This window comes from Arachis ipaensis, chromosome B4, assembly GCF_059453495.1.
Source record: "Arachis ipaensis isolate K30076 ecotype BB chromosome B4, ASM5945349v1, whole genome shotgun sequence".
NCBI lineage: Eukaryota > Viridiplantae > Streptophyta > Magnoliopsida > Fabales > Fabaceae > Arachis > Arachis ipaensis.
Window position 1 is genome coordinate 2,122,677 of NC_142439.1, and position 13,940 is coordinate 2,136,616.

At 28.2% G+C, this 13,940-nt stretch overlaps 1 protein-coding gene across 1 annotated transcript; it reads left to right on the plus strand.

Moving 5' to 3' along the window:
• Nucleotides 1-3,294: 3,294 nt before the first annotated feature.
• Nucleotides 3,295-8,760, plus strand: LOC107635804 (Transmembrane amino acid transporter family protein). Its single transcript, XM_088485639.1, has 3 exons — nucleotides 3,295-3,674; nucleotides 6,691-7,304; nucleotides 8,103-8,760. Exons 1-3 carry the CDS (start codon nucleotides 3,395-3,397, stop codon nucleotides 8,640-8,642), a joined length of 1,434 nt encoding a protein of 477 aa, XP_088341765.1. The 5' UTR covers nucleotides 3,295-3,394; the 3' UTR covers nucleotides 8,643-8,760.
• The last annotated feature ends 5,180 nt before the right edge of the window (nucleotides 8,761-13,940 follow it).

Sequence of the window (13,940 nt, forward strand, 5' to 3'; positions counted from 1 at the left end):
ATTTTAGTTACTAATAATGTCAAAATTTATTAATGTGGCATGTTAAATAATACTACAGTGACCACGTTGACCACAATATATATTTAGTAGTCTTAATTGACTATTAATATAACAAGTTTATACAATTAGATTAAATTAATTCTAAATTAAAAAGGACTTTAAAACATTAAAATCTTTTAAGTTAGAGTTGATTTAATTTAATTTTATAAACTTATTATAATATTAGCAGTCAAATAGAATTGTCAGGTGTGTACTGTAGTATCATTTAACGTACTATATCAACAAATTTTGACGCCATAAACAACTAAAATAATAGAAAAACTAATGTGATTAACTTAAAATTATTGAAGGACGAGTTTAATTAAAAATATCTTTCTAAAATCTATTTAAAAAATAAATAATTTTTTAAGAACGAAATTAACCATTTACTCTGGAATATAAAATAAGTAATTAATTAATTTACAGCAGCGTAGCATTAACTAGGAATGATTTTTGGTTGGATTCCATGAGCAAAAAATAAACTTTTCCCCTACCCATTAGTTGGATATAAGTCATGTCCCATTTTCAAGTTTATATGGGTAATTAATTGGATGGTATCTTTGTGCATGCATGAATAATAGTGCATTTTAATTTCCATTAAAATTAAAAGTTCAAATTATTCCTTCTCAATGATACTCTTCTAGGAGGATATTAAAGAAGGGAATATCATACATCATACTTGGAATGAATAAGCTTACACTCAATAATAAATTAAATTCGTGTAGGTAGTGAAGCATTTCTTTTTCTGTTGTTCGATCACACTTACGTACTCATTCATAAATTGGGACATTGCTTTATCTTTTTTTTCTTGCTACTTAGAATTTTATTTAATCTCAAATAAGTGTTTATTTAGAAAAAGCTATATAATATCAATTAATTGTTTTATTAATAGTTCTATTAAAATACTAAAGAGAGAATAGAAGAGACGAGAGAATAAGTATTGAAAAGGAATCGTTAATAAAAATAATTTTGTATAATAATCCATATAATTTATCTAAAATAAATTTTAATTTTTTAATCATGCATACGCATAATTCACTTTAGATATTAAATTTATTTAAGATTAAAACAGTAATTTTTTTTTTGTGACTAAAAAATAGTAATATTTGATTGTTATGTAGTAAATATGAAGTGAAGAAAGAAGAATAATGGGTAAATATAAATGTTACTGAAAAACACATAATTAAATGTTGATGAAAGAATATATATGATGCCACATATACTATTCGAATCGAACATTCTAGAATATGCTTCCATTCAAGTTGGTGTTGGATGCTGCCTATGTTGTTGCTACTTGACCATATCTCGTGAAATTAATTAATTAATAAGTAGTGCTACGTGTTAGAATATAATTAGGATCAATTAGAATTATTTAGTATATCTGAATATTTATTATAGAATATTACGTCTTTATTATTATGATTCTCTTAGTTCCTATAAATACCCTTCTATATTGTATTATTCCAGACAACTTGAATAAACAACTTAAATAGACACACAAATCTTTTTTCCAGTTTAGTCTCTTGTTTCTAACACTACGTATTTTACAATGAAGAAGATGTAGAGTATGCTGAGCATGTGATTCCCAAATCTTTATTAATCTTTTTTTTTTATTGTATGTTTAGATTGATGTTAGCGAAGGGAGTAGAATGAAATGAGATTAAAAAAGGGTGGGATGGAGCTCAAATTTATTTCCATTTTTATTGTTGGGATTAAATAATAATTCAATTCTAACCATTTTCAAATAAAAAAAAATATAGGTAAACAATTTTTAATCAGTCAATTTTAAATAATTGTAATTAATAATTAATAATTTTGTATTTTAAAAAAAATAAATTTTAAATAATCACTAATTGATTACAATTTATTAGTATAGAATATAGTTCAAAAATATTTATTGATTTATTGTTAGTTAGATTCTTGTTAATTACCTAGCAGAATTGTTTTAGATACGAAGGAAAAATAAATGAAGCTTTTGATATAATTGGATGAAATTGTTTTTTTTTTTTTTTTGTGATTGGATGAAATTGATTTGATTTCATTACTTTTCATTTCAATTTATTAAATAATATCTTTTGTTTTTTAATAATCCAAACAATAACACTTATCATCAAGTGTAATAAAAGTTCTGGCTTACTTAGATAATGGAAGTTGAATTTATGAATTTTTTTTTTAATTTGAATATTTTAATTTTAAACTGAATTTAAATTAGAATTACTGTTGAATCTGCAATATTAATTATTTAAGAGACAATTTTATTTTATATCTTGATTATTAATCAGTAACAAAACAAACACATTACACTTTGACTCATTTGGATAAGAAATTTGTTGGGTATTGGACCAAATTAAATTACAAATAATTTTTTTGTTTGCACCAGGGTATCCATCAGGCCGGAAGCCCAATGACTAATCTCTCGAGTACTGCAGAGGCACACAAAGTGGGCGACCCTCCCAAGCAAGCAAGCTCCATTCTCATCTTTCAGTGAGTATCGAACCCGGGAGAGATGGTTAAAGGACACAGACCCTCATCCATCTGTGCCAACTTGTGTGGGTAAATTACAAATAATTAGAAGGTTGATGCTATCACATCGCATGGTGGATGCATGGATAGTGATACTTTCTTCACTAACATGGTTTTTGAGCTTCTTTTGTTTAGTATGGTGATTACATTTGGATACTTTATCTTTTATTTAATTCTTTGAAGTCTTGGATTGTTGTGAATATCGGTAGCTTCTTGTTTTGGAATCGCTAGTGGCATTTCGATTTGCTTGATGATTAGGCTCCTTTGGTGATGGCAAGGTTGAGGATTAGAGTTTGTATGGTTAGATTAGGCTGGGAGGAATAATTTAAAAATTTTGAATTTTTTTATATTTTAAATAATTTTGCTTTGTCAATTAAAATATATTTTTTTATACAACATTAATTTTATTTTTATCATGGAGAATCAATTCGTTAATATTTTAAATATTTATGAGTAAAAATGAAATAATTAACTCAAAACATATAAAGTAGTCTCACTAAAATTTAATTGAATTAAAAATGTGAGCCCAATCATGTCAACACTTTGATTCATTTTAATATATATCTCATCGATCTGATTCGTAATTAAGTCGATGATTGTAACCTTATGTTAGAATATTATGTCAAACAAATTAACATTGATTCTTTTATACGACAATCAAATCCAACATAGAAGAATCTAAGCCCCACAAAAACCCACTATAAATATCACATTTTATTAGCAACTTTGAGCAACACACCACCTTACTTAATAAGCAACTAGATAGTGCTAATTAATATAATTAAGGTTCTCTTCTTTCTTCTTCTCAACAATTTTTTCTTAACTTTTTACCATGTGGGGAAAGTTGTTGATGAAATCCTTAGGGAAATGGCTTCAAAACCTTATTGTTAAATCAAATTGCACTAAGAGTAGTGATGAAGAGAATTGCAATGCTTGCTTAGGACAAAGCAAACAATGCAATTGTCTCCACACCAATAATAATAATAATAATAATAATAATATTGAAGAAGGAGTCACCAATATGATGATGGACACAAAAAATGATGCTGATGATGATGAGGCGAATAGCTCTTTTGCTCATGCTGTCATCAACATGGTGGGGATGCTCATAGGTAATATATCTATATATATTATTGATTAAAAAAGGTTTTTTTTTTTTAAATGATGGATGTATATATTTTTATTCTCTATTTAATATATATATATATATATATATATATATATATATATATATATATATATATTGATTAGGTGAATAGTTATAAAAAGTCGAATATGATTTGATAAATGTCTAAAATATTTTATACTGTCAGTAGTTTATATATTATACATAAATTAATTTTACAATAAAAAATTCTCTCATCAGGATGAAAAATAAAAATAGAAACTAATTTTAAAAAAACCACACAATAAGTAGAAAAAATGACAATAATATATCATTTCCTTTGCCTGAACCATGCAAATTCTTTATGTTTAAAATCTTGATAATTATTGTATATTTTTCTTGGAGAGAATAATATATAATAAAAAAAACCTCCTTATTAATTTAGTTATTATTAATGTGAATTTTTTTTATTTGATTACTTGTATATAATGAGATCAGTAATATTACATATTTAAATTTTTTATGAATTAAGTCTAACAAAATTAAATAATAAGACTTAAAATAATATTAGTTATAATTAATTTTTATTATGTTAAACTAACTTAATTAAATTTACTTAACAAAAAAATTTAAATGTGTATCATTATTCTAATGACATAGAATCCACTACAACATTCTATTCTTGTTCAGATACCTAATATTAGTTGTCTTAGAATATTTCATTTGTTATTCATTCTTATCTTTAACATTTATAATTATAAATTTTTAAGTTACCAATGCCAATGTGTTCTAATCATATAAAGATTATCCTTAGAAATATTAACATGCATTCATGTATCAACTTATGATTAATTACTCTTATTCCCATTTAATTTGGTAATTATATTGAATGGGTTGAATTATTTTTTTTTTTTTTTAAAGCATACTGCTGGAAAAATATAAAGTATAAACCCTAACATAATGTTGATTGGGTGAATAAGCTTGTGATAATAAGCCTTGGCAATTATATTAATTTTCTTTAAATAAGTATGTTTTAAAATCAACTATATTATATATATAGAAAATTAAACACCAAATTAAATTAGTCATTTGTATTAAATACATATTAAAATGTAGAATATAATACATGTTAAAAATATATAAATTAAATAATACATATAAATAACTAATTTGATAATTAATTTTTTACGTACATATAATTTTTTTTAATTTTATAAAAGTCATATCATTTCACCAAAGAAAGAAATAGTTTTATCAGGGTAAGATTATTATTCTCTTTATTTGCTTAACTTTAACCTAATAAAGGCTTTAGAATTACGTGTGGAATCAGTGAATCAGCAACGAATAATCCAATTAAATTTGGTTCATAAATTTTTTCTTAAAATACCATTCATTTATATATTCATAAAAATATATTTTATTGTTTCAAAGACATAAAATTCAAAATCTCTTATTTTAAAAGTAGATAATTAATACATAAAAGGATAAAAGATATGTCTGTCTAATTAATAATTGTAAGAACAAACTTGTTAGACAATGTTAAAATTTGAAGGGAATTTTATTAAGAGATTGTTACCTATACTCTTTTACAAATCATGTTATCTATTTTATATATAATTTTTAAATTTTGATCACTCTGATGATACTTTAATTTTTAGTTTCGACTTTTAGACTTTGATTAGAATATAAATATTATTATTTAAATTCTAGGAATATATATTCTTTAATTCTACACAATGCTAGATAACTAATATTACATCTAACATTTTTTTGAAAATTATTTTTTTATCTATTTTTATTTCTTCTTCTTCTTTCTTATATAACATTTCATCCGATCACCACTACCCATTAATTACCACTCCAGTCATAGTTGTTCAGCCGCCTAAAATTCTAAATCCTAAATTATAAACATTAAATTTTAAATTCTATATATTAAATTTTAAATTATAAATTTTAAATCTTAAATTCTAAATCTTAAATTATAAACATTAAATCCTAAATTCTATTCCCTAAATTAAATTTACTTAATTTCACTTTTAAATATTCTTTTTATTTGAGTTTTAGATTTTTTATTATGTTTGGTTTTAGATGTTTTTCTAAAATGTTTAATTATTAGTTAAAAAGAGTTAATTGGCTCCCAATATTTTTTAGGAAAAGTATAGGTAAATAATGAAAATACTAAACAATGTGAACAATAAATATATCGAATGTTCAATTCACTAGGTATGTAGATAGTTATCCTAATTTTAAGATTTAGGTGGGTATTTTCATAGTGTAGTGTATTTTATTTTATTAGGTCAATTTTAAAGTCCATTGTTCACAAAATCATTGTCTACCTAATAAAATTCTATTTTTTATTATTTTATCATTAAAAGAAGTATAAGCACGTGAGTAAAAATACTATCAAATAGTAGTAAACAAATGTGTATAATTCTTGTATCTATAAGATAGACACAGTATTTTTATTGGAATAATTCTTTGTCACTTTTCACAAGAGTTGTTTAGCTCGCTTATAACTGCATTTAACCATTTGTTGGTCATATATTATTATTTGAAAATTTTACAAATATTCCCAGCTTGGTTTAAATGTTGTTCTATTAGTTGGTTAAATCTTTTAGATCAGTATTGCATAGAAGGTACCTTAGCTTTAAGGTAGAGATAAGCTCAAAATAATTTTTTAAATTCGCCGTATGTACCGAAATAATTTTTAAGATTTTAATTCCAATAATTATATTTTTGAAATTGACAAAAATATATACTAGTCATTCAGTCTCTTTTCATTAAGTGACTCATTATACCGTTGGAAATAAATGTGATATATTTTTGCCTATTTTAAAATTGGTGGAAACTCATGTGCAGTCAACTTCACGTAAAGTTGATAATTGAGAACCGTTAGATGATTTGACTGATTTAACTAAATTTTCATCTAACAGTTTTCGACTATCAACTTCACGTAAAATCGACTGCATCTCAGTTTTCATCTTTAAAATTTTGCAGATTATTTTAACACATGTTGGTTGTAGGTTTGGGACAATTATCAACTCCATATGGTGTGGAACAAGGTGGCTGGGCATATTCCTCAACCTTACTCATAGGGCTTGGAATCATGTGCACTTACACTTCCCACATCCTCGGCAAATGCCTTCGCAGATACCCAACGAAGCTAAGAAGCTACGCGGATATCGGCGGCCAAGCGTTCGGATCGAAAGGAAGGATACTAGTCTCTACCTTCATATACATGGAGATTTTCATGGCTCTCATCTCCTACACTATTTCGCTACACGACAATTTGATAACTGTTTTTTTAGGAACTACTTTGAAACTTAACCTGGCGAAGTTGTCAACTTCGCAACTACTAACTATTGTGGCTGTGTTCATTGCTCTCCCTACAATGTGGATAAGAGACCTTTCTTCCATTTCGTTTCTTTCCACCCTTGGGATTCTCATGTCCGTCGTCATTTTCGTGTCGTTGGCGGCTGCCGCCGTTTTTGGAGGTGTTCTGACTAATCATAGCATACCGGTTTTTCAGATGCATAATATTCCTTCAATTTCTGGGCTTTTTCTTTTCAGCTATGGAGGACACATTGTTTTCCCTAATATATATAAAGCTATGAAAGACCCTTCAAAGTTTACCAAGGTACATAAGTTATTAGCTTAAACAAGTTTTTGTTATTGTAAAATAGCTTTTTTTAATTTTATGGTCTTTATAGAAACTTTTCTTGGTCTTAGTTTTTCCAAAATTTAATATTATTTGTTTTGCTCCATATTATTATTATCATTATTATTATTAAATACTAAGTGTTTGTTTGGGCGTCATTAATTCTCTTGATAAAAAAAAGATCTTTTTTTAGTTTTTAGTGTCTTTGGCAAATTTCTAATAGTAAAAGTAAAAGTACTAAAAAAATAAAAAAAAATATCTTTTTTGAGAAGCTGTAATTTTACATCTTTTTTTAAAAGATCTTTTTTCTTTAAAAAAAAAGATGTTTTTCATGTAATAAATAAACAAAAAAGTACGTTATATTGTTATACCCAAACATAATTAATAGATAAAAAAAAATTTTTGCATGAGATACCAAAACATAAAATTATTTTTATTTTTTCATAAACTCTTTAAAAAAAAAATAACTCAAAAAAAATATTTTCTTAGAAACTCACCCAAACAAACCGTAACATGAATATCTTATCACATCGTTATTTTAAGAATTTGAAACAAACTAATAATATACAGATATGTTATGATCACTATTCTTTTACAAAATTTGGGTTGCAATAACTATTTTTCTGTCACTTTTTTTTTATTGACATGTAAACTCTTAGTAAAAAACACATTTTAGTTTGTCATTAAAATCACATGCAACACTAATTTTTCAAATTGATTTTTTTATGTTGAGAACTAATTATTGTTCCATATTTTTTTCATTTGGGAAAATTTCAGGTATCCATTGTGAGCTTCACAATTGTGACAGCACTATATATGATTATTGGGTTCCTAGGTGCAAAAATGTTTGGGCCTAATGTTAACTCTCAATTCACTCTAAGCATGCCACCAAAGCAAATCATTACAAAGATTGCTCTATGGGCTACAGTGTTAACCCCCATGACCAAATATGCACTTGAATTTGCACCTTTTGCAATTCACTTAGAGCATAGGCTTCCAAGTTCAATGAGTGGAAGGACAAAAATGGTAATTAGGGGTTGTGCTGGTTCAATCTTCCTTTTGATCATTCTTGCACTTGCTCTTTCAGTCCCATATTTTGAGCATGTACTTAGCCTCACTGGATCTCTAGTTAGTGCAGCAGTTTGTTTGATTTTGCCATCTTCTTTCTATCTCAAGATCTTTTGGGGTCAAATTGCAAAGCCCCTTTTGCTCCTAAACTTTTTCCTCATCATATTAGGGTTCTTTCTTGGGGTGATGGGTACTATTTCCTCATCAAGATCATTGGTGGAGAGTTTTCAAGCACATCATTCTAGTTGAAGGAAGGACATTATGAAACTATATAAGATGTCTTGTTTCTGTTTTCATTTTCAGTGTTTTTGTTTTAAGGATCTTTTGACGAAAGAAAAGGTCAAAATAAAATTAATAGATTCTCATTTTCTTGTTTTATTTTATGTTTTTGTAAGTCTTATCTATTATTACTGTGCATGAGTTTAATTACTACTAAATATATATAACTCGATTACAGTTATCCAGTATTAGCCAAAGAAAAAAGATTATAAAAGCGATTTTTGTAGTAGCGACGAACAAAATGAGAGCAATCTAAACCGTAAAAACGTAGTTGTGAGAGAGCTATATAATCATCGTGCTACTAGGCGAAGCGAAAATCGTGATATTGTGAAAATTTGATAGACTCATTCTTAGCAAACCCCATTCCATTTGATAAATTGGCTAACCAATTGTAAATTACAGTTGTGATAGGAATTAGGTGGTAGCTAGCCTAAAAGGATAAAAATTTGAAATCCATGGAAAATTACTTATCCAAATAAACTTCTTATTCACTTCAATGCTTTCTTTATGACATCCTTTCCTTCTAGATTACTTCTCTATGCTCATGAGGGATTATTCCCACTTAAACATCTAAATCACTTCCATATCTAAAAATGTCTTTCCATAAAAATTGTGTTGAAGATTAATTATATTTAATGAGTATTTGACGAGTATAAAAGACTGAGATTAGAAATTCATAAGTTATAAAGTTCAAATTTGTTGTAGATAATTTTAAATTAGAATTTAACACTCTTCAAAGTTTAGTAAAAGTGTCACAATTCAAAACAATAATCAAGAGTTCAATCTCGGGTCATTCTCCCTTGAAATTACAATCGAGTGCATTATCATTGACTATGAGAGATTGAATGTTTGCTTATAGTTAACAAAAATATAAATAGCAAAAAAGTAAAAGCAGAATAAAAAAACTAAATGGCAAGGAGCTTAAACAAAAAAAAAAAAAAAAGAATCAAGGCAATTAGTTAGAGGAGAAAAAAGTAAATTCAAGTTATGAAAGATCTTGGCAATGGTTGAAGGTTACTAATTACTATCCTTGTCACTAACCACAACATGATAATTATAAAGAGCAAACCCAATTCATCAACCTCTACAAATTGAGAAAAGTCAATTAGGCTTAATTAACCATAATTCACAAGTTCTAACCAACTTACTAATTGAATTAGTAAAAGATTAGCGTTAATAAAAACAAGATTAATTAACATCTCTAAATTATCAATCAACTTAGACATTAATGACTCAAGTTCACCCAAGTTTCCAACCCAAGTGAAGAATACAAAATCTACTCCATAACTAATGTAAATATTTTATCAAACACTTTGTATGCATAAAAATAAAACATCATAAATGGCAAGAATAATGAAAACTACAACTACTTAATTCAAGAAAGTAATAACATCAACTCAAACAAGCAACAAAGAAGTATAAAACATCACATTCATTCATGAAAAATAAAAATTCAACAAGAATTCATAAACTAAATAGCAAACTAGAGGAAGTAACAAGAAATCCTAAGACACTAGAGTAGCAAAACAAGAAATTATAAACTAAGAACTACAATTAAACAAACTAAAACCTAAAAATAAGAGAGAAATTCATAAGAAACTCTTGAATTCTGGGGAGAAGTTGGAGTTTTTCTCTCTAGAATTCAAGGTTCTAAAACCCTAAAAAAAAAGAAAAATGAGTGTATGTGTATGTGTGTGAATCCCCTCATGGCTTGCTTCAAGTATATATGGATTCAAAGTGGCCTGAGATGCGCCAAAAAGGCTCTCGAATCGCGAGTCACGTGCTAATTTAAGTGAGTCACGCGTTGAATATAGTGCGTACGCATGCATGGTGCGTACGCATCACTGCAACTTTGCCAATTCTTTATTTCTTCATGAAATTTTTACTTTTGCATTTTTTTCTTCCATCTTTCCAAGTCATTCTTACCTCCTAGACCTTAAACAACTTAAACAAACATATCAAAGCATCGAATAGAATAAAAAGTGAAATTAATTTGATAATTCTAAAAGCCTAAAAAGCATGTTTCAATCAATTAAATATAATTAGGAGAAAATTCATAAAAGCATGCATTTTTAAGGAATAAGTGCGAGTTAAGTTGATAAATTCTACTCTTTTCAATCCAAAAATCATCATAAAATATAGATTTATCAATCTCCAACATTATTTTCTCATCATTGAAAGGTTAAAGGCCTTTAAATGTGTGAATCCTAGCCCTCCATGATAATTGAGCTTGGAGAAAATATCTTAGTAGTCCTCGTGTATCTTTTTTCTCCTCAATCTTTTCCCTACCAATATCTAGATATAAGGCTTTATGATGGATTAACTACTTGTTTGGGAATTTTATAAACCTATATAATGGAAAGTGACGAAAGATGTGTATTTTTGTTGTTGACATTCAATGATTACAAGTGTGTTTATATAGGATAAAATTCTCCACTGTACAAATAAGAAAATCTATACAATATCTACCAAATCTAGAAATGATTATAAAAGAGATTCTTTTTCAATGACTTACTTATTTGATCAATACTGGTGTAATGTTTAACATGCCCCCATAAGCTGGAAGTTGGAATATGTTTAATAATCCCATCTTGAATACATTAAAGTTAAATGGTTGGGTGACAATGGCTTAGTGAATATATCATCCAACTGCCTAGAAGAAGAAAACAGAAGAAGCTTCATTAACCCAGCATATGTTTTCTAGCATACTACATGATAGTCTACTTCCAAATTTTTGGTAAGCTCATGAAAGATGGGGTTCGCAACAATGTGTAAAGCACTTGTATTGTCATAGTATAAAACAAGAAGATGATCACATGAAATGTTAAGCACTTTCAAAAGATTAAGAAGCAATTGAAGTTCACAAGTTGTCTCCCCAATTAGAATCACTAAAAGTGAAAAGGCAAATTGGAGAATGTTTGGGAAAAAACCATTTACCCAGGTTACTCTTCAAGTACCAAACGACTCTCATTGCAGCACGATGATGATTCAGAGTTGGTTTGGCCATGAACTGACTGGGTTATTATATGGCATGAGCGATGTCATGGTGAGTTGCAAAAAGATAAAGGAGTCGGCCAATGAGTCGACAGGAAACAAAAACATCAGCAAACAGAGGACTATCATCTTCATATAGTCTCATGGAACTATCCATAGCGACAGAGGATGGTTTGAAACCCAATAAGCTATAATCATGTAGTAAATCCAAACAATACTTACAGTGGCACAAAGATATCCCCTCTATGAATTAGCAACATCAATTCCTAAAAAATATTTCAAAGGACCTAATTCTTTGATCCGAAAATGATGATAAAAATTCCATTTAATTGAAGCAATTTTAGAAAGTGAATTACCAGTTAAAACAATATCATCCATATATACCAATAAAATAAAAAATTAAGAACCCACAGATTTGACAAAGAAGCTATAATGAGAATTGTTCTGCTGATATCCACAAGAAATTAGTAGCACACATATTTTATCACACTATAAACGACTTGATTATTTGAGCCCATTGATAGATTTCAACTATTTGAACATTGATTAGGACCAGAAGAGGAAATACCAAAGGATAAAGACATATATACCTCTTCAAATAAATCATTGTATAAGAACACATTGTTTACATCTAATTGCTAGATTGGCTATCTCAGTATAGATGCTAAAGCAAGAACAACACAGACGGTAGTAGGATTCATAACCAAGGATTCTATACACCCATTGCCACAAGTCGAGCCTTGTAGCATTTGATAGAACCACCGAGCCTTTGTTTGATTATGTACACCCATTTGTTATCTCACTTGATCTTGTAAACATATTTGTTACTAGTGGCTTTCCGACCTACTAGAAGTGCAAAAAGTTCCTGAGTATGGTTACTATGTAATGCCTCGATTTCTTCCTACATTGCTGTCATCCACATAGAAGCATTTGGATTGCGCATAGACTCCACAAAAGTTATTGGATCTCATTATTTGGTTAGAACAAAATATACATCGTGGCTTTCCTAAGATAATCTGAGTGTGATGATGGTATTTCTTTGTCGAGTGGATCAACGAACTTCTTATCATTAGCTTATTCTAGTTCTTATCTTCTGTGCTCTAGTTCTTCTTCAAAAAAAAATCACCTTATGTGTATTTCTTATCTGTTTGAACAATAGTTATCTCATTAAAAGTGCTGTCATTTTCTTGTCTCCTTGCAATTCATTTTTCTGCAAATATCACATCTATGTGGAAAACTACCTCGCTAACAATAGAATCTCACACGCGATACCCTTCAACTCCGTCAACATAACCCAAGAATGTATATTTCCTATACTTCGGGTCTAGTTTTGTTCTCTCTTAGGAATTGTACATTACATACGTAGGATAACCAAATATATGTAAAGAAAAATAATTAGGTGGTTTACATTACCACATCTCTATTGGTATCTTCAACCCATTTGTAGTTGTCACAAGTGGTTTTAACAGTTTCTATCCAAAATAACTTGGCTAAACTTGAAGTTTGCAACATAGCACATGTTCTTTCTAGAATAGTTCTATTCATCTGTTCTACTACACCATTTTATTGAGGTGTATGTGAAGTGTTACTGGATACTTATTTATTTCCAAAATGTTAGCATCTACGTATTCTCCTCCATTATTCAACTTCAAACACTTTATCTTCTTTTTAGATTCAAGTTCTAACTTTGCTTTGAATTTCTTTATTATCGCCAACACATCTTACTTCTTCTTGATCGAGTACACTCACAACTTCCTAGAATAATCATCAATAAATGATAAAGATATTTTCCTCCTTTTAAGGACATCTATGGTGATTCCCATACATCTAATAAATTAATTCTAATATGTACTTGCTCCGAGCAGTCGATCTACCAAACATCAATCTGTGTTGCTTGCTTGTAACACAGTGCTCACAAAACTATAAGTTTACTTATTTGACCTCGAGAATGAGATTTCATTCCACAAGAATCTTTAAAACACATTCTAACATGTAGCCCAATTTGTGATGACATGTCATTGTCATTTCTTCTTAGATTGCTGAAGCAACTAATGCCTCTGCCTCTTGCAAAGCATCTCCCATAAGCATGTATGAAGTTGCCACAATCTTTTTTGCTTTTATTACTAAAGAGAACCTTTAACAAATTCTTCTTCAAAATTGTTTACTATAGGAGAAACCTACTCAAAATAACACTTATATTTTTTACTATGGATGACTTGATGAAAAATGAATTGAGAAAATTCAATTTATAGATGAGCCTCTATTACGTAAACT

Bases quoted from the DNA above. Each gene is read 5' to 3' on its own strand.
- LOC107635804 (XM_088485639.1), top strand. From the start codon at position 3,395: ATGTGGGGAAAGTTGTTGATGAAATCCTTAGGGAAATGGCTTCAAAAC. The intron at 3,675-6,690 runs GTAATATATCTA...TGTTGGTTGTAG, and splicing joins CATGGTGGGGATGCTCATAG to GTTTGGGACAATTATCAACT. The intron at 7,305-8,102 runs GTACATAAGTTA...GGAAAATTTCAG, and splicing joins ACCCTTCAAAGTTTACCAAG to GTATCCATTGTGAGCTTCAC.